Below are 20,916 nucleotides of genomic sequence, written 5' to 3'. Positions count from 1 at the left end.
AGTCCCATCCACTCCACAGTTTATGGCTACTGTATTCACTACGCACATTACGATAATTTGTGGTCTATAGATCATATTCCTTAGAGTGTAAGAAATGTGTGAGCGTCGACAACTGGGCTGTAATAATCCCAGCCGTAATAATGCTCTGTTGCCCCTACAAGGGGGAGGCCATTAACGGGTTTAATGAACGGGAGAATATGAGGGAGGAAGAGGGAGGCCTCCTCCCTCCGTTTCCTCAGTCCCAGAGATAAGGAGACAGTGAGTACTGACAATCTTCTCAGACAAGGACCAAACGTATTTATCACAGCCAACCACCTCTGTTGACTGACTGGTCTTGCTAATGATGTGGTGGTAGAACGGTGTTGAGATCATGGATAAAGAACTGAGATGACCTCGTGTGTGTTTTCTCTGACTCACCTGGAGCTACATTATGTCTCCTTTATGTCTCCTATTTGGCAGCTGTTTTGCTCTCAGGCAAAGATTGTCTTGACTTTTAACACTATTTTGTGGCATATAATGACCCCACAAATGCCACTCAAATTGAGATAAGATTGTATTTACACTGAGAATCAGGTGTGAGGAGGAGGACTGGATGGGGTTACCTGGGTTAGCCAAGGTGGTGCTGGCCTCTGAGGAGGCCTCGGCTGACAGAGACGGTGCCGTCTCTGTGCTGCTGCCTGGATGAAGGTCCCTTACGTGTCCACCAACTCGGGGGGGAAGGAAATAAACGCAGCACATGTTGAGACCTTGTTCGCTGGGAGAGATTGTACATTTACCTTTATACGGTTTAGAAAACGTGCGTGCCTTGGTGACGCCGACAGAATCTTGTGTTCGACATGTAAGAGGAAAACTACATCCAGTCAGATTACAACCGTTTACCCAGGTAAACATTCAAACTCATTCAAATCCTCCAAAAACAAGCTCATCGTGAAGGGAATTCTTCAAGGTGATCTGCACCAAAAAAGAAATACGTCAAGGAGATGGATCTGTACTGAGTGTAGTACCCCGTACAATGATATATTTGTAGAAATATAGACTTACTCCGACCGAGAAACCTGTGCTGTGTTTAACCATATCCCTGAAACATGTTTCCTAAAGAAATGTGTAGTCTCAGGGAGGGGGAGAGGAATCGGATTAGTGCAGTGTTTTGTTGCTCCATCTGCGAGGTGGAGAGATGAAAGCCTGCATTGGGCGGCTGCCGTCTGCCGATGAGGAGAGCGGGTGAGGATAGTAAGTTTTAAATCTCTCGTATGCAACACTGGACTAGGAACAGTTTCTCCTATACATGTTCTCTCATACCTCCAAAATCGTGGCTTTCTGATTGTGACATCAAAGATGAATATTGCTGTGACTATTTTCACCTCCAGATCCAATCAAACCAGAGACTGACAAGGCTAGGGGATTATACCGAAACTCGCATGGCATCAGGGAATTGGATATAAGGCCTGCCAGTGGGTGGCATTCTATCTGACTGTTCGACACCACAAGGCCAGAGGCTGCGTGAGTAGCACTCTCAATGTCAGTCACCTGTCCACCTGCTAACTGAACTGCAGGACCTTTTTAGAGTGGACGTTTTCCCACAGTATAAACTTGACAGGTACAAATGCATTTAGGTTTTCGCCTTAGAAGGGATGACAGGACGTTTTCAGTGATGGATTCCACCCATATACCTTAACGACGCCTCCTCTTAATAAGTAGATGACAGACGAGCCTTGGTTGGTTAACCACAAAGAAAAAAAAACAATGTTCAGTACAAAAACTGTATGGTGACGTTTCGGACCTAAGATGATCCTCATTCAAACCATTAACCCATAGTTCAGTAAAAAAAAAAGTGAACTGAAGATTTGAAAGATCATTTCTCCCTCACCCCACACATATACGGTATAACCTGTGTAATTACACGCTTTTCAAAAAACTGAAAGTTTCCAGTCATTAAACTGGAGGGGTTTCTTGACGACTCAGATAGTAAAATGGTAAGTCCTGGGTGTCCTCTATCGCTACTGTTGATTAGTCAAATATCCCCAGTCTATTCTCTATATCCCCATCGAACAGCGGGAGGCGCCATTTAAATCCTCTTCGGTGGAGTAAGAGAGCGCCTGCTTTATTGCTCTGCCCTGTATCATCTCCCAAGCGTGGCCCCAAAAACACAGAAGGTGTTGGGAGAACGTTTCCTCCGTACCCACACGGACTCTATTGGCACATCAGAGGACCAGCGCTGAGCATTTCCTGTAGTCTCTCCGACTCTCCCGCTCTCTCTCTCCCCGTGGGATAAATGATCATTTGGCCTCATAATGCAACTCAGGCGCTTTAGCTTCATTGCTGTCCTGACAAATTGATTGCGTCTGATTTACCTGAGCGGCGGGGCTATTAGGGCTTTCCGAAGTGTGTCGCTGCCTTAATGAAAGCAGGTGGGAAGTGTCACCTTGTGTTTAGTACTCTCCTCTGCACAAAACACAGGGTGTCAGAATGGCTGGAGGGGACTCGACTCAAACGGAATCTTGGCTAAAGTCACTTTGCCAGGTGGGTGTAACAGAGATGCTGGTTGGTTTCTTTCTTGGGGATCATTCGGGAATACGATAAATCAGAGCTACTTAACTAAAATGACATATTAGGCCTTGCACAAAAGTGAAAGTAAGACGCTGGGCAAGAGTGTTCTTTGAGCCGGCTATTCTGCCAAGGCATAAATAGGGTAGGTGTGTCATGACTCTTATTATCATAAAATGCGATCATCCTCTCACCACAGTGCTGCTAATCCATTTCAAATGAACACGTCGAGCAATGTTTGAATCCAACCTGCTAAACAAGAGTTGGGCCTGAGGAGTGTGCTGTTCAATGCGATGTGCGGAGGCGTGTTCCCAATGCCTGCTCTATCCAACAGCAACACTCCATCAGGAATGCACTGGAGAGAGCTGCTAAAGAGTCACTTAAGGCATCACAGCCGTGGAGATGCTGATTGGTCAAACCAGCCAGCTCACAGTATGTGGATGGATGACTCAGATCCGAATGATACGTAAATATAATTTCCCTTTGCACCAGGCCCATTGGGACTATTTTGACCTACAGTCTATTTGCACACACCAGTAACATTATGATGAATAAATTCAGGTTTTAATCATTAAAAACCTTTTCTTTGTGATGAGTAATATTGTACCTCCATAATTTGCATACAATACCTCCATCTCCCACTGAAAACTCCTTGGATGATATATATCACATAATATTAGATATTATGAAACCTAACTCCAGGTTTGGGTAAGGAAGTAGGTATCATGTAAGATTCTCTTACAGCGTTTCACCTCCAGCGTTTCTTATATAAGAGGGACTCAAGTCTTTTTTTTATGGGAAGGAAAACACTCCACTTCAAGAAATAGGCCCATTTCCACTGGAGAGTAGCGGCGTCTGAGCAGTCAACTTTTGAAGGGCGGCGGGTCTGCAGTCAAAACTATCAAACCTTAATTACCGCCGAACTCCTGAACACCTGTCAAGAGAATCCTCTCGTAGCTCAACCTGCATGACGAGGACCATGGCAGAATGAACAGACACGGTCAGAACTGGTTCCAAGTGAGGTACAGTTTGTACACGCCTACATACAGCACAGTGGCTCTCTATCTCCTTGCTATGCTATATAACCATTATACCAGTCATCGGTACATGAACAACAATAGGGGAGTAGAAACAGAGATAGATGATAAGTGCCGGATACGATTGGACGAAAGGTGAAAGGCCCTTGATCGCAAAGGCTTGGCATGAGAGCTGGCTTTCGATTCCTCGCCAGGTGTTTGTTTCAGTCATTCATTTGTAATGAGTATAATGGGAGGTGTGGTAATGCTCTCACAACGTAATGCCTCGTGTACAACATTCCAGCCGAACCGAAATGGACTGTGGTGCTCTGTTTGTGGATACGGACTCTTATGGAATTGAGTCTAAAACCCCTATAGTAGTACCTTAAAAAGGCCCAGACACACAAAAGTAGACCATGCAGGTCTCATTTTCTCTGATAGCGCTCACTTTCCCAGATGTGCCACTGAAAAACAAAGACACAGTCATGAAAATTATATTTCAGTGCCCCAAGAGAGACGTGTTTTGGATGAGACCCAATATCACGACATCTATTTCTGTGATCTGTTACTAAGACAGTTAATGCAGAGATATCGGGTAATTGGTATTGCTATATTACCACTGGGACAACAGACAAGGAATGGTCCACTTCACCAGACTTTGGAACATAGGGTAATTCAGAGGTTATTGTCTTAAAGGGCAATTTCACTTCTTTTTAAAAATGTATTTATTTTTTACTTCACATTGATTATGTCCAGCACCACCTCAACATCAACATATGTGAAAATGGCACCTTTCTGTTTTGTAGTAAAAAAGAGAGGAAGTATAAGTATTTCCAAATGACATCATTGATGTGCATCATGTGATTTTAACCAATTATGAGTAGGCATTGCCTACGAATTGGTTGATGATGTCATTGGAAAGACACGGTATCTTCCTCTATCTTTTTTTTTACCACAAAATATAGAAACACGCCATTTTCCCATACAGTATGGTGATGTTGGGGTGGTGCTGAAGATGACGAATAGGAAGTTGAAAAATTGTGAAATGTACCTTTAATTAACTAAATAAGTATTTGCTTCCTGTAGCCAGGTTCTGTATAAGCCATTAGTGCATGCCTTTGAGGTCTTTGTTCTGCTCTGTATGGAATGAGGTCAAGGAGGTTGTTAAGACTGATTGCAATTAGGTTAAGTCTTAAATGCCAAATGAAAAGGATTCTATAAAAAGTGAATTCAATTATGACGCTACTAATTTGCCAGGTTGTATTTCCTGACAGCAACGAGGAACAAATTCCCCATTCATGAAAAAAACCCAGCCATTGTAGAAATGCCGTAAAACGGAAACCTAGTTGTGAATTCAGTGATGGGGTGATCATTACCATCACCAACTATCCAAGAGGGTCGCTAGCTGATATGATTAATCACAAGACCAGAATGGTGATTTACACAGTTAACTCGCTCAATTAATGACACATTTATGCTTGAGGGGAGCGTTGGGCTCTCTGCATATATATTGCATATTGTGACTTACCTGTTAAGACATCACATAGTTGAACAGCTCAGTATTATGAAAACGATATACAGTGCCTTCGGAAAGTATTCAGACCCCTTGACTTTTTCCACATTTTGTTAAGATTCCAGCCTTAATCTAAAATGTATTAAATTGTTTTCCCCCCCTCATCAATCTACACACAATAACCAATATTAACAAAGCAAAAACAAGTTCAGATTTTTTTGCACATTGATTTAAAAATAAAAAAAGGGAAATATCACATTTACATAAGTATTGGATGGTGAACCTTCGCCCCAGTCTGAGGTCCTGAGCGCTCTGGAGCAGATTTTCCTCAAGGATCTCTCTGTACTTTGATCCGTTCATCTTTGCCTCCGTCCTGACTAGTCTCCCAGTCCCTGCTGCTGAAAAACATCCCCATAGCACGATGCTGCCACCACCATGCTTCACCGTAGGGATGGTGCCAGGTTGCCTCCAGATGTGACACTTGGCATTCATGCCAAAGAGTTAAATTTCCTCCAGATTCAATCTTGGTTTCCTCAGACCAGAGAATTTTGTTTCTCATGGTCTCAGAGTCTTTAGGTGCCTTTTGGCAAACTCCAAGTGGGCTGTCATGTCTGGCCACTCTACCATAAAGACCTGATTAGTGGAGTGCTGCAGAGATGTTTGTCCTTCTGGAAGGTTCTCCATTCTCCACAGAGGAACTCGGGAGCTCTGTTAGAGTGACCTTCGGGTTCCTGGTCACCTGTCTGACCCTTCTCTTTCGATTGCTCAGTTTGGCCAGACGGCCAGCTCTAGGAAGAGTCTTGGTGGTTCCAAACTTCTCCATTTAAGAATGATGGAGGCCACTGTGTTCTCGGGGACCTTCAATGCTGCAGAATTCTTTTGGTGCCCTTCCCCAGATCTGTGCCTCGACACAACCCTGTCTCTGAGCTCTAAGGACAATTCCTTCGACCTCATGGCTTGGTTTTTGCTCTGACATGCACTGTCAACTGTGGGACCTTATATAGACAGGTGTGCCTTTCCAAATCATGTCCAACCAATTGAATTTACCACAGGTGGACTCCAATCAAGATGTAGAAACATCTCAAGGATAATCAATGGAAACAGGGAGCACCTGAACTAAATTTCGAGTCTCATAGCAAAGGGTCTGAATACTTTTGTAAATTAGGTGTTTGTTTTTTTCTTTTTATAAATTAGCAAAACATTTGAAAAACCTGTTTTCACTGTCATTATGGGGTATTGTGTGTAGATTGACGAGGATGTGTATTCATTTAATCAATTTTAGAATAAGTCTATAACGTAACAAAATGTGGAAAAAGTCAAAGGGTCTGAATACTTTCCAATGTCATTGTAGATCTAGTAGACAGGGTAAATGCTGGAGGGACTGGGGGAGAGAGACATGGGTATAGATATAGGTAGACCTACTGTCTGTGTCTTCGGAGGCCCGGAATGTGGTGGGAACCTGTGGATCTCGGTCGGTCTGTGTTTCGGCATTCTGAAGCTGTGGGATGGGTGTCTGTGTGCCTTGTGATGTCACAACGGGGGTAGGGTGACGGGGCTGGAGACCGATGGCGTTCATAAGCCCCATGTCCCTTTCAGACCTCAAGGGGGCCCTGCTGCTCCTGCAAAACACAGCCACATGGCCAACGCTGATAAAGGCCATATGGATGTACAGTGGGGCAAAAAAGTATTTAGTCAGCCACCAATTGTGCAAGTTCCCCCACTTAAAAAGATGAGAGAGGCCTGTAATTTTCATCATAGGTACACTTCAACTATGACAGACAAAATGAGAAAGAAAATCCAGAAAATCACATTGTAGGATGTTTAATGAATTTATTTTTAAATTATGGTGGAAAATAAGTATTTGGTCAATAACAAAAGTTTCTCAATACTTTGTTATATACCCTTTGTTGGCAATGACAGAGGTCAAACGTTTTCTGTAAGTCTTCACAAGGTTTTCACACACTGTTGCTGGTATTTTGGCCCATTCCTCCATGCAGATCTCCTCTAGAGCGGTGATGTTTTGGGGCTGTTGCTGGGCAACGCGGACTTTCAACTCCCTCCAAAGATTTTCTATGGGGTTGAGATCTGGAGACTGGCTAGGCCACGCCAGGACATTGAAATGCTTCTTACGAAGCCACTCCTTAGTTGCCCGGGCGGTGTGTTTGGGATCATTGTCATGCTGAAAGACCCAGCCACGTTTCATCTTCAATGCCCTTGCTGATGGATGGAGGTTTTCAATCAAAATCTCACGATACATGGCCCCATTCATTCTTTCCTTTACACGGATCAGTCGTCCTGGTCCTTTGCAGAAAAACAGCCCCAAAGCATGATGTTTCCAACCCCATGCTTCACAGTAGGTATGGTGTTCTTTGGATGCAACTCAGCATTCTTTGTCCTCCAAACACGACGAGTTGAGTTTTTACCAAAAAGTTATATTTTTGGTTTCATCTGACCATATGACATTCTCCCAATCTTCTTCTGGATCATCCAAATGCTCTCTAGCAAACTTCAGACTGGCTTAAGCAGGGGGACACGTCTGTCACTGCAGGATTTGAGTCCCTGGTGGCGTAGTGTGTTACGGCGCCGACAGAGATGGCCGCCTCGCTTCGCGTTCCTAGGAAACTATGCAGTTTTTTGTTTTTTTACGTGTTATTTCTTACATTAGTACCCCAGGTCATCTTAGGTTTCATTACATACAGTCGAGAAGAACTACTGAATATAAGATCAGCATCAACTCACCATCAGTACTACCAAGAATATGTTTTTCGCGACACGGATCCTGTGTTCTGCGTTACAAACAGGACAACGGAGTGGATTCCATGCAGCGACCCAAAAAAAAAACAACTCCGAAAAAGAGGGAAACGAGGCGGTCTTCTGGTCAGACTCCGGAGACGGGCACACCGTGCACCACTCCCAAGCATTCTTCTTGCCAATGTCCAGTCTCTTGACAACAAGGTTGATGAAATCCGAGCAAGGGTAGCATTCCAGAGGGACATCAGAGACTGTAACGTTCTTTGCTTCACGGAAACGTGGCTCACTGGAGAGACTCTATCCGAAGCGGTGCAGCCAACGGGTTTCTCCACGCATCGCACAGACAGAAACAAACATCTTTCTGGTAAGAAGAGGGGCGGGGGCGTATGCCTTATGACTAACGCGACATGGTGTGATGAAAGAAACATACAGGAACTCAAATCCTTCTGTTCACCTGATTTAGAATTCCTCACAATCAAATGTAGACCGCATTATCTACCAAGAGAATTCTCTTCGATTATAATCACAGCCGTATATATCCCCCCCCCCAAGCAGACACATCGATGGCTCTGAACGAACTTTATTTAACTCTTTGCAAACTGGAAACCATTCATCCGGAGGCTGCATTCATTGTAGCTGGGGATTTTAACAAGGCTAATCTGAAAACAAGACTCCCTAAATTTTATCAGCATATCGATTGCGCAACCAGGGGTGGAAAGACCTTGGATCATTGTTACTCTAACTTCCGCGACGCATATAAGGCCCTGCCCCGCCCCCCTTTCGGAAAAGCTGACCACGACTCCATTTTGTTGATCCCTGCCTACAGACAGAAACTAAAACAAGAGGCTCCCACGCTGAGGTCTGTCCAACGCTGGTCCGACCAAGCTGACTCCACACTCCAAGACTGCTTCCACCACGCGGACTGGGACATGTTTCGTATTGCGTCAGACAACAACATTGACGAATACGCTGATTCGGTGTGTGAGTTCATTAGAACGTGCATTGAAGATGTCGTTCCCATAGCAACGATTAAAACATTCCCTAACCAGAAACCGTGGATTGATGGCAGCATTCGCGTGAAACTGAAAGCGCGAACCACTGCTTTTAATCAGGGCAAGGTGTCTGGTAACATGACCGAATACAAACAGTGCAGCTATTCCCTCCGCAAGGCTATCAAACAAGCTAAGCGTCAGTACAGAGACAAAGTAGAATCTCAATTCAACGGCTCAGACACAAGAGGCATGTGGCAGGGTCTACAGTCAATCACGGACTACAGGAAGAAACCCAGCCCAGTCACGGACCAGGATGTCCTGCTCCCAGGCAGACTAAATAACTTTTTTGCCCGCTTTGAGGACAATACAGTGCCACTGACACGGCCTGCAACGAAAACATGCGGTCTCTCCTTCACTGCAGCCGAGGTGAGTACATTTAAACGTGTTAACCCTCGCAAGGCTGCAGGCCCAGACGGCATCCCCAGCCGCGCCCTCAGAGCATGCGCAGACCAGCTGGCCGGTGTGTTTACGGACATATTCAATCAATCCCTATACCAGTCTGCTGTTCCCACATGCTTCAAGAGGGCCACACCATTGTTCCTGTTCCCAAGAAAGCTAAGGTAACTGAGCTAAACGACTACCGCCCCGTAGCACTCACTTCCGTCATCATGAAGTGCTTTGAGAGACTAGTCAAGGACCATATCACCTCCACCCTACCTGACACCCTAGACCCACTCCAATTTGCTTACCGCCCAAATAGGTCCACAGACGATGCAATCTCAACCACACTGCACACCGCCCTAACCCATCTGGACAAGAGGAATACCTATGTGAGAATGCTGTTCATTGACTACAGCTCGGCATTCAACACCATAGTACCCTCCAAGCTCGTCATCAAGCTCGAGACCCTGGGTCTCGACCCCGCCCTGTGCAACTGGGTACTGGACTTCCTGACGGGCCGCCCCCAGGTGGTGAGGGTAGGCAACAACATCTCCTCCCCGCTGATCCTCAACACTGGGGCCCCACAAGGGTGCGTTCTGAGCCCTCTCCTGTACTCCCTGTTCACCCACGACTGCGTGGCCACGCACGCCTCCAACTCAATCATCAAGTTTGCGGACGACACGACAGTGGTAGGCTTGATTACCAACAACGACGAGACGGCCTACAGGGAGGAGGTGAGGGCCCTCGGAGTGTGGTGTCAGGAAAATAACCTCACACTCAACGTCAACAAAACTAAGGAGATGATTGTGGACTTCAGGAAACAGCAGAGGGAACACCCCCCTATCCACATCGATGGAACAGTAGTGGAGAGGGTAGCAAGTTTTAAGTTCCTCGGCATACACATCACAGACAAACTGAATTGGTCCACACACACAGACAGCATTGTGAAGAAGGCGCAGCAGCGCCTCTTCAACCTCAGGAAGCTGAAGAAATTTGGCTTGTCACCAAAAGCACTCACAAACTTCTACAGATGCACAATCGAGAGCATCCTGGCGGGCTGTATCACCGCCTGGTACGGCAACTGCTCCGCCCTCAACCGTAAGGCTCTCCAGAGGATGGTGAGGTCTGCACAACGCATCACCGGGGGCAAACTACCTGCCCTCCAGGACACCTACACCACCCGATGTCACAGGAAGGCCATAAAGATCATCAAGGACATCAACCACCCGAGCCACTGCCTGTTCACCCCGCTATCATCCAGAAGGCAAGGTCAGTACAGGTGCATCAAAGCTGGGACCGAGAGACTGAAAAACAGCTTCTATCTCAAGGCCATCAGACTGTTAAACAGCCACCACTAACATTGAGTGGCTGCTGCCAACACACTGACACTGACTCAACTCCAGCCACTTTAATAATGGGAATTGATGGGAAATGATGTAAATATATCACTAGCCACTTTAAACAATGCTACCTTATATAAATGTTACTTACCCTACATTATTCATCTCATATGCATACGGATATACTGTACTCTATATCATCGACTGTATCCTTATGTAATACATGTATCACTAGCCACTTTAACTATGCCACTTTGTTTACATACTCATCTCATATGTATATACTGTACTCGATACCATCTACTGTATCTTGCCTATGCTGCTCTGTACCATCACTCATTCATATATCCTTATGTACATATTCTTTATCCCCTTACACTGTGTACAAGACAGTAGTTTTGGAATTGTTAGTTAGATTACTTGTTGGTTATTACTGCATTGTCGGAACTAGAAGCACAAGCATTTCGCTACACTCGCATTAACATCTGCTAACCATGTGTATGTGACAAATAAAATTTGATTTGATTTGATGGTAGGCTTTGTTACTTGGGTCCCAGCTCTCTGCAGGTCATTCACTAGGTCCCCCCGTGTGGTTCTGGGATTTTTGCTCACCGTTCTTGTGATCATTTTGACCCCACGGGGTGAAATCTTGCGTGGAGCCCCAGATCGAGGGAGATTATCAGTGGTCTTGTATGTCTTCCATTTCCTAATAATTGCTCCCACAGTTGATTTCTTCAAACCAAGCTGCTTACCTTTTGCAGATTCAGGCTTCCCAGCCTGGTGCAGGTCTACAATTTTGTTTCTGGTGTCCTTTGACAGCTCTTTGGTCTTGGCCATAGTGGAGTTTGGAGTGTGACTGTTTGGTGTTGTGGACAGGTGTCTTTTATACTGATAACAAGTTCAAACAGGTGCCATTAGTACAGGTAACGAGTGGAGGACAGAGGAGCCTCTTAAAGAAGAAGTTATAGGTCTGTGAGAGCCAGAAATCTTGCTTGATTGTAGGTGACCAAATACTTATTTTCCACCATAATTTGCAAATAAATTCATGTGATTTTCTGGATTTTTGTTTCTCATGTTGTCTGTCATAGTTGAAGTGTAACTATAATGAAAATTACAGGCCTCTCTCATATTTTTAAGTGGGAGAACTTGCACAATTGGTGGCTGACCAAATACTTTTTTGCCCCACTGTAAGTGTGTGTATGACACTTGAGTGTTGGCATTGCATTTAGTTGAAAAACAACTTACTGTGCTGCCTTTACCTTTTACAGACGTGTAAGCACAGTTCAGAGAATGCCTGCTAGACAGAAGACTTACATATCTCCATTGAAGAAAGAAAAAAAACTCTACTTGCACCCCTCCCTCCCCACCTTCTCTGAAAGCCACATATACCTAACTATTGTTCTCACACACACCATCCTCAAAGGCCTGCCCCAGCCAATTCTCACCCTGGTCGCTCTTCGCCGCGGCTCCCACCAGTACCACCACCTCGATTGTTGTTGACAGCAAATACGGGCTCACTGTGCTCAGCGGGGCCGTCTCCATCTAACTGGGCATCTCTGGAGGGGAGAGACGAAGGAGAGAGAAAGAGATCAAAAAGAGAGAGCGAGAAAGAAACAAAGAAAAGGAAAGAGAGAGGGACATTGTACAATGAGTCAGTGCTATCATGTCATCATTAATGTTTTATAATTTGGTCATGTTTGTATGTTAAATCAGAGAACTAAAAAATGTTCAGTTCCAATGTCTCACTTGTCATGTCAGACTGTGATTTCATCGGATAAAAATCAATTCAGGGCAAGCACTCCAGCTATCTTCCGTGTAGAGTATAAATAAAACGTACATAATTTTACCTTGCAGTGAAACAGTTGAGATCGTTTTCATAATACTGCACTGGTCTGAGAATCTGACCAATAAGTGTCTATTCCATTGGTGTTGAGCCATAAAATGTGGCGTTGAACCATAAAATAACCTTAAGATCTTCAATTCACATTTAAAACATTCCTGTCCAGTAGGATTGGATTAAATCTTTAAACAGAGACGGAATGACACTGGAGTTAACCTAGAGGCAGCCTTGGTATTTTAATCCTGCAAAATGATCCATAATTATTTCTTAAGTGGGGGCAGCAGGTAGCCTAGTGGTTAGAGTGTTGGGCCAGTAACCAAACGGTTGCTAGATTGAATCACCGAGCTGACAAGTAAAAAATATTTTGTTCTGCCCCTGAACAAGGCAGCTAACCCAATCATTGTAAATAAGAATTTGTTCTTAACTGAGTTTCCTAGTTAAAAAAAAGGTTAAATATTTTTTTTAAATTAAGAAGTGTTTTTTAAGCGCATTGTTTTTAGCAAAGTTTCGTTTTTTGACAGCTTATCAAGTATAGAACATAAGAATTTTTCGCTTTTTAAATCATCAACGTTAAATTAGTTAGCATATTTGGCTACTTCTCCAACCTCTCCAATCAACCAGCAAATTGTTTGGATTCAAATACCAGCAGAGCTAGGTCTTTCTAGCTCCTCATCTCCTGGACCAAAGGCTGGATGAAAAGACTCTGAAATGGCAGAAAACTTTCCTGAGAAGTTTTGAACAGATTAAAACAACCCTGCGTAAGGACCTTAAGAACAGCCTCTCGATACGGGCTCCTACGGAAAACATGGTGAGGACGACGAGGCGGTAGGAGACTAATTAACAAACCAAAGTCTATTGTATGCACTAACAATGAGAGTACCGGAGTTAGGTGATCACGGGCCTGGCCATTTCTGCAGGCTGACCCTCAGGCAAATTACGTCACCCACTCCAAGCCAATACAGTCCATACAGAGAGCAGTGAACCAACCAAAATGTAATGAACGTTTTTTCCACCAATGCCTTCACACGTCGTGCACTCTACAATCTTCAAGGCTTAACAAGTCTCCTCTTTTGTATGAGTTTATCTCAGAGAATGATTTTGACCTGATCTGCCTCATTGGAAAAGGGCACAAAGAGGGGGACTATTAGCATCCTAGATGCGGCAGCTCCGCCTGGATATAAATACATTGAAAAGGCGCGCGGCCGTGGTGGAGCCCCCCTCCTGAGTTTTGTGAACTATTAACCTCTGTACGCTAAACCCTCTCCAACATTGTAATTTTGGGTGACTAACATCCATGCTGACTCACCAAAGTGCTCTACGACTGCTGACTTCCTTAACATGATGGACTGCCTAAACCATGTGCAACATGTAAATGTTCCCCACCCACAATCGTCGACACACAATACATTATCACTGGAGATGTCCCTGCCTCTAACTTGGATGTCCTCAAACTTGTGTGTATCTGAACCACAAGCCTGTGACATGGTCTGACTGCTCCCATTCCGCTCCAACGCCAAAAAGGGGGCCTTTCAATTCTGCCACCTTAGGAAACTTAACACACCCCTCTTCCTGGAACACATCTAGCCCACCTTTGAGTCTGACTGCAGTGAGCTGGCCCTCGACGACATGGTCAACCTGTATAACAGCACTATGGGTAATACCCTGAACATCACTGCTCCCGAAAAAACACGAAAGTAACCTTCCAACACTCTTCAACCCGGTTCACCGATGAACCGCACAGAATGAAGACTCATGGCCGTAAGCTTCAGAGGCATTGGAGGAAGGACGGCTTCACTGTCCATCTACTGGCCTACAAAGACCACCACGCAAAGAAGCTATTCTGCTGCCCTAAAAGCAGCACGATCAGCCTTCTACTCCACCATGATCGACAACAACAAAAGCTAACCTCAGAATCCTCTTTCTCAACCATCAACCACCTTCTCAAGCCTGCAAACTCATCTGAGCAGTGCAATCGGGACTTTTAAAGCGGGCCTTAAAACACGTTTCTTCTGACTGTCTTTCTTATAGTCCTAACCTGGGAAGTCCTTTTAGCACCTGGCCTAATACTGCCAGTTCCTGCCTTGATTCTAAATGTATGATGTTTTTAGTGTATATATATTTTGCCCTTGTAGAGCTATGAGACGACACAGTAGGTGACTGGTTAAATAAAATACATTTAAATTCGAAGCGCTATACAAATGAAATGTATTATTACTACTATATGAAAGAAATTCTCCAGTTCTCTTGTATACTTTTTATGCAGTACTGAAAGTAGTGCTGACGAGCTAAAAGTGGTCCCAAAAATTGCATTCAACGTTATACATGTGCAGATATCTGCACCACGTCATTGCGCTCTCTTGCTCTGCTGTGTGTGAATCTTGCTAGCTGCCACTCAAATGGCAAGGGGCTGAAGCTCATTGGCTATAACTTTAATTGCTAGGGGGCTGGGCCGCGTGAGGGGAATTTAGGGGAAAAGGGCTTCCAGAAAAATTGGGATTTTATAGCTAATTTAGTTAAAACAGTAATTCTGCTCATAGATTATCCATGTATGAACTAAACATTCAGCCCTAAATGGGAGGTTAAAAAAATACTTATTAATCGCCATAGTTACAGAGCATGTCTTTAAGTCACACCCAAATAGTATTGTGGCCTGAGTGTTGGGATAATGCAAGCCCTCCATAAAGCCTGGTTACATTGAATAGCTAGAGATAGTCAAGCAGTTGGTCACTGGGAAGACAGCACCATTTAAATGCATCTATCAGCTGTATCTTATTAGACAGATTAATAAACTGCATCTTATTAGAAGGATTAATAAAATGCATCTTATTAGAAGGATTAATAAAATGCATCTTATTAGAACGATTAATAAACTGCATCTTATTAGAATAATTAATCAACTGCATCTTATTAGAATAATTAATCAACTGCATCTTATTAGCTGGAAATGAGCAAAATAATTTTCCATGTTCCATTAATCCCCAGCTGCATTTTATTAGAAGGATTAATAAGCTGCATCTTATTAGAAGAATACGAGCTAAATAAGTTTCCATGTTCCATTAATCCCAAGCTGCATTTTATTCGAAGGATTAATGAACTGCATTTTATTAGAAGGAAACGAGCAAAATAAATGTCCATGTTCCATTAATCCCCAGTATCAGTGGACAAGCAGCAGAGTCAGCGAATCAGCAGCCTGTGAGAGACACTGATAAGTCATGTACACTTAACGACCCTTCCGCTACAACCGTTAATTAAAATAAGTATGAGACAGGGAAATTAAATACTTGATAAGAAACTGAGCAACGGCTCTTTTTGGGGTAGTTACCATGGATCTAGGAAAACTGCTGGCAGGCATCAAATTGAGAAGATCGAGCACAAAAGTGGATATCTCATATGGACTGTTCTTCTTTCTCATGCCGGGAGGTAGATAAACAGTATGTGTATATTTCCAAAGACCATATTCTGGTGTGTAAACAGTGCAGTTGATGGACTGGTGTGCTGAAAGAAAAAATGGATGAGAGAGAGAGAGGGAGAAAGAGGGGATATTCTATTCACTCACTCCCTCAGGCAAAAATAATATATCTGAGAGACAAATTGAGTGCATGACACTTAAAATCGCTGGAACGGCAGCCCCTGACATGCTACTGCTTTCAAACCTGTCAAATTGTCTGCTTTACAACAAGCACACCAGGCAGTCGAAGAGACCTGCCCAAATCCCCAAAGGAGGAAGACAATCTGTGTCTTCTCTTATTTGCATAAAACCGGGGGGTTTATTATCTTAAGATATAACATTGAGCTCTGCAAATATCACCAGAATGATTCAACATTAGAGACATGCATATGTTATTTTGACATAAGCTTGGACAGGCCCAACTCAAACCTGTGTCTGAGCCAGTAATTGGGTATGGGCACTGTTTGCTTATTCATAATTGTCTTGGACAATATGTAGCAGATGAGGTTCATTAGCAAGCACAGTACGACGTCCAGCTGTAGTGAGTGCAGTTTTGCTAGAATCTCCTTTAACACACTTAGAACAAGACTAAGACCTGGAATAGAGAAACGTTTGGACAGAGCTGAAGCCTCAACTGTTTTGCCAATGGTCTTAAAATGCCTCCATAAAAAGGAATAATGAGAGCTCTTCCTCAGGGCTCCTTTACCCAGCAGTCTCTGGGTGACTGGCCTGTTCTCCTCCAGCTGTTCCAAACTCCGGCGGGCACAGATCCGCGCCACTGCTCCACCTCACGACAGTTAAGAGGCATTTATGGGATACCAGTATGTGATGATGATGATGATGGATGACGATGATGATACACATTAAGTACTATAGAGAGAAGGTGCTGGATATCATGAGTGTGCATCTGGTTTTACAAGTCCCTACATTTTCTGCTTCAAATGTAAGAAAGCCACTGTGTAAAGTGAGAAGCAGGAGCGGGATAATCAAGTTGAGGATAGATTTCCTGGGGTACCGGTACATGTGAAACCCTGGTTCCAGCTGGACAACTAATCAAAGTCTGCATTTAACCTGATCTAGAGCCTGTACTAACTACCTGCACCATTAAGAGTATTTGGCCCGTGAAAAGCGTACATTTTAGACCTCCAAGCACACTAGCCGTGAATCTGAAAGGAAGTTGAAGTATACAGTCCAAGAAAAGCTGCCAAGAACAGAATACATGGTGGGAGTAGGGTCAAACTTTCAGGAGATAGATAAAGAAATAATATCAACATTATTAGGACCAAGAGGGGGAAAGTTATTATTTTATGAGACTATTTCCCAAAACAAGGCCACTCTCTCTCTGTCCTGATCTCATTTCAGTTTCCTCAGCAACAACACGTCCCTGCTCCCGGAGCAAAGCTGCTTACAGCACAGCATGCTTGATCAAATAAAATAAAAAGTCAAATTGCATTATTTCTCATGCTGCTATTCTATATAATAAAACAGAAAGGCCACACCAGGCATGCAAAATTGAATTATGGGGGTGATTTATTTTTTAATCAAACCCACAACAACCACCTAAACCTGCCAGCGAAATTGGGCTGTAAATACAAAGTTCTACCCAAACGGAATGTGAGATATTTTGGTGAGGGATGACCAGTAAACTGAGAAATCAGACAGTCAGAGACGGTAAGTAAGTCTGTGCAACAGCTGAGATTGACAGGCGTGCTGCTGTTAGAACACAGCTGTTTCGATTAGGCTTTCTAGGATGATTGGCCTCTGCCCAACTGCTTCCAGTGCCCATGGTCCCAGTGCCTTCTGTTGCTAAAGAGGTTACTTTGACTACACTATGACCAACATATCTCTGCTTAGACTGTACTCCACTTGTGGGGCAAACGACCACATTTCCACTCAATTGGCATTTGGTCAAGGTATAACGGTGGCTATCAGTACAAACCTGTGGACTGTAGTGAAACAAATATGAAGAATCAAGAGGATGGTCATCATCAAAGAAAGGGCTGATTGAATTACCAATCCCCTCAACAGTCGATCACCCAAAACGGCTGACAATCATGGTTTGCTCTGATTCATGTCAAACTGAACGCAGTGAGACATTGATAGGCTGTTTTGTCTTGGAGAGAAATCACCAGTAAAACTGAAATGTGGATGGGGGGGGGGGGGGGGGAAGGACACTTCTTCGAGAAAACAAGCAGCCTTAAATTGTTTTTCATCCGAGCAGAAAATGAAATATTATGGGTTGTAAGGAAAAGAAAAACAAATCATTGATTGAAGAAGGATGTCAGGGTTCTCGTGAAAACGTACAGAGCGAGGAAACTGCCTCTTCTTCGGAGAAGCCTGCCTGTGGGCAAATCAGGAAACATTGCTCTCACGCTGCTTTAGACTGCCAACACATATGAGGTGCCGGATATTAAAATGCAGATGTCTCAGTAGCGAAGACGACGTGGGCATCGTTGCTGATCCATCTCTACTAGGTATCCTAGAGAGAGGGTGTATGTACAGCAACATGCTGCCTCGCTACTGAGGTAGTGCTGCTATTCGAGGTCCGGCCATATACGAGCTCCTGCTGTAAAACCCCCGTAGACATGTTTGATCATGTAATTTACACAACACAAGAGAATACAAACACATACGCATCCTGGGATTCTGGTCTTTATTCCCCTCTTTCAATGATCCCTGCTCGACAGTGTAGTAGGAGATGAGTCACTGATTGCAGAACTGTTTCTACCATTAGTAAACACACAGGGATACAATAATTGAGTGGCGCAGCGGTCTAAGGCACTGCATCTCAGTGCTAGAGGCGTCACTAAAGAAACCTTGGTTTGGATCCAGGCTGTGTCACAACTGGTCCCATAAGGTGGCGCACAATTGGCCCTGCATCGTCTGGGTTTGGCCGGGGTAGGCCGTCATTGTAAATAAGGATTTGTTATTAACCGACTTACCTAGTTAAATAAAGGTTACATTTTTAAAACTTAATTTAAAAAATAATTTGAAAAATACGCTTTCCCCAATAGGGATGTGGAGTCTATGCCGCAGTGGTGTACAGTATGTGTGCCTGTGAGTGAGGCAGTATGTCCATGGGGAGTACTGTGAGTGTTCTTCCTCTTGTGATGTTTGTTTGGTTATTATGCACCTGTGGTGCTCTGCGTGTGCAGGAATGCTATTACTGAATTTTACAGATCACAATTAGGGCTTCACAATTATATATGTAAGTCTCTCTTGCATGTACAGTGATTCTCTGGGTAAGATGATGGTTGGATCATTAAAAAAGGCTGACATAAATTAGAGACAATTTTGCTGTTGATGAATTGCAACGTCTTTATGGGTGGTTTTAGATGTAAATTCCCCAAATTTCCTCTTCAAAATCAGATAACATTTGTCTAGTCTTAACTATTGCTGTTCGTAAACTTTTGGTTTGTCACTAAGGTTTGTAATTTCTATGTGTAGAAAACAGTATTTGTCCATAATGCACATTTGACTGTTGTTGGATGATATGATTTTTGTTCTTCGAAGTAACAAATCAGGCCCCGGGGGGCTAGGGAGAACAAATCATTCTTCCACTAACACCAGACAATGTATTTCAGACAGCCAGACAGAACGGAGAAGAGCATAACGAAGAAACTTTATGAAGAGTGAGTGAGAACACGCTCCTCTGACTTGACTTAGCTGATGACAGCTGGCTGAATAAGTCAGTGGGCGCTCCATCGATCCAACTCTCCCTGCCCTGCCTGCCTGCCGTGGGTGGGTGCGGAGCTGCTGCCTGCCTTCCCGAATGCCAAAGGCTTTAAAGCCATGAGCACTGGGACTCTCGGGCCATTACGTAACCACACAAATGAGGGGATTCTTGTCCTCAGCAGCAGAAACATATATTTATCTAAAGCAGGGATAGAAAACACACGAATTGGCTATTCATTTTTTTCACTGTTTCCATACAAATGTAAAACAAATACATGGCATGTAGAGAAATGTGCTATGGGAGAAATCTAGCCACAGGCCACTCCTGATGTAAACATACTGTGGTAGTGAGAGAAGAGGTAGTGAGGACAAACTTAGTTCTCTAAGCCAGGGGCAGGTTGCACTGTGCGAGAGGGAAGGCAAGAAAGAGAGAGAGACCGAGGTACTATACAAAGAGTGTGTAGTGCAGACTCACACAGGTCTGCAGATGACTAGGTCTCCCTTGTTGGTACCGTAGGCAAGACCCAGGCCAGGTTCTGGGAGCCAGCGGGCCGAGTTGATGCTGACGTGTCTCCGCTGATCAGCGGCCATGGGGTACACCACATCAAACATTCTCTGGAGGGAATGGGGACATATGGAAATAAATCAATTACAGCCACAGCAAAGAGTATCACTATTGTCCTAATATGATACAACCCCAACATCTTAAAAAACATTTTATTTTTTTAAAGAGTCATTTTATTGCATTAGCACCATCTTCTAATGAGCTTTATTTTTCACATTAGATTAGCATGTTATCACATATTAATTAATTTCATGTTAATATATTGGTTATCAATTAACCCGATGATTCAGAACCAAAGACATAATCTGTTACTAGTGTGGGAATAGCAGAACAATACTAGAACTTTAGTCTGTCTGCTGAAGTAGAGCCGCTCCTTAGCGGTTGGCTGTTCCCTCAATTGAATCAAGTTCAGGAGGGACGTTGTTGGAGTGCTCATTTAAGAGCAGCCACCTTGGCTTGTCACGCTAATTCTCAATATGACTAGCCAAAACTGCTGCTATGACAACCATATCAGGTGACAGACACGGGTACTACTTCCTGCCTCTGCGTTGTCTGCCTTTAACCTTGTGAAGCGAAGATGAATGACCACATCTGCATAAATTTTACACCACTCAGACAAAATAGGGAGAAATAACAAAGGAGAGGGGGAAAAGGCTGTTTCATTCATCTTCAAACGTAGGAGCAAGACAGAATAATTGGGGATCTGCATAAGAGCTGTCAGCTCAGAGAACCTCGGACTGTCTACGCTGCCATAACTTGGGCGGTGTGTCAGTTGTGCTCGCAGGGAATGC

General features: G+C 43.9%; 1 protein-coding gene across 4 annotated transcripts in view; it reads right to left on the bottom strand.

The window, feature by feature from the left end:
- The window catches only part of LOC110506316 (muscarinic acetylcholine receptor M4), a 160,554-nt gene that overhangs the window by 68,761 nt on the left and 70,877 nt on the right, over positions 1-20,916 (bottom strand). For all 4 annotated transcript variants that reach the window (XM_036963976.2, XM_021585845.3, XM_090221908.1 and 1 more), the window contains 3 exons: positions 20,036-20,175; positions 12,043-12,153; positions 6,496-6,692 (listed from right to left, as the gene is read on the bottom strand). In XM_036963976.2, the coding sequence (XP_036819871.2) occupies positions 6,496-6,692; positions 12,043-12,153; positions 20,036-20,175 (448 nt within the window). The remainder of the gene's footprint in view (positions 1-6,495; positions 6,693-12,042; positions 12,154-20,035; positions 20,176-20,916) is intronic.

Source organism: Oncorhynchus mykiss, chromosome 26, assembly GCF_057628025.1.
Source record: "Oncorhynchus mykiss isolate SJ-2025 chromosome 26, ASM5762802v1, whole genome shotgun sequence".
In the NCBI taxonomy this organism is placed as follows: Eukaryota; Metazoa; Chordata; class Actinopteri; order Salmoniformes; family Salmonidae; genus Oncorhynchus; species Oncorhynchus mykiss.
This window is presented reverse-complemented; position numbering and strand designations above follow the sequence as displayed.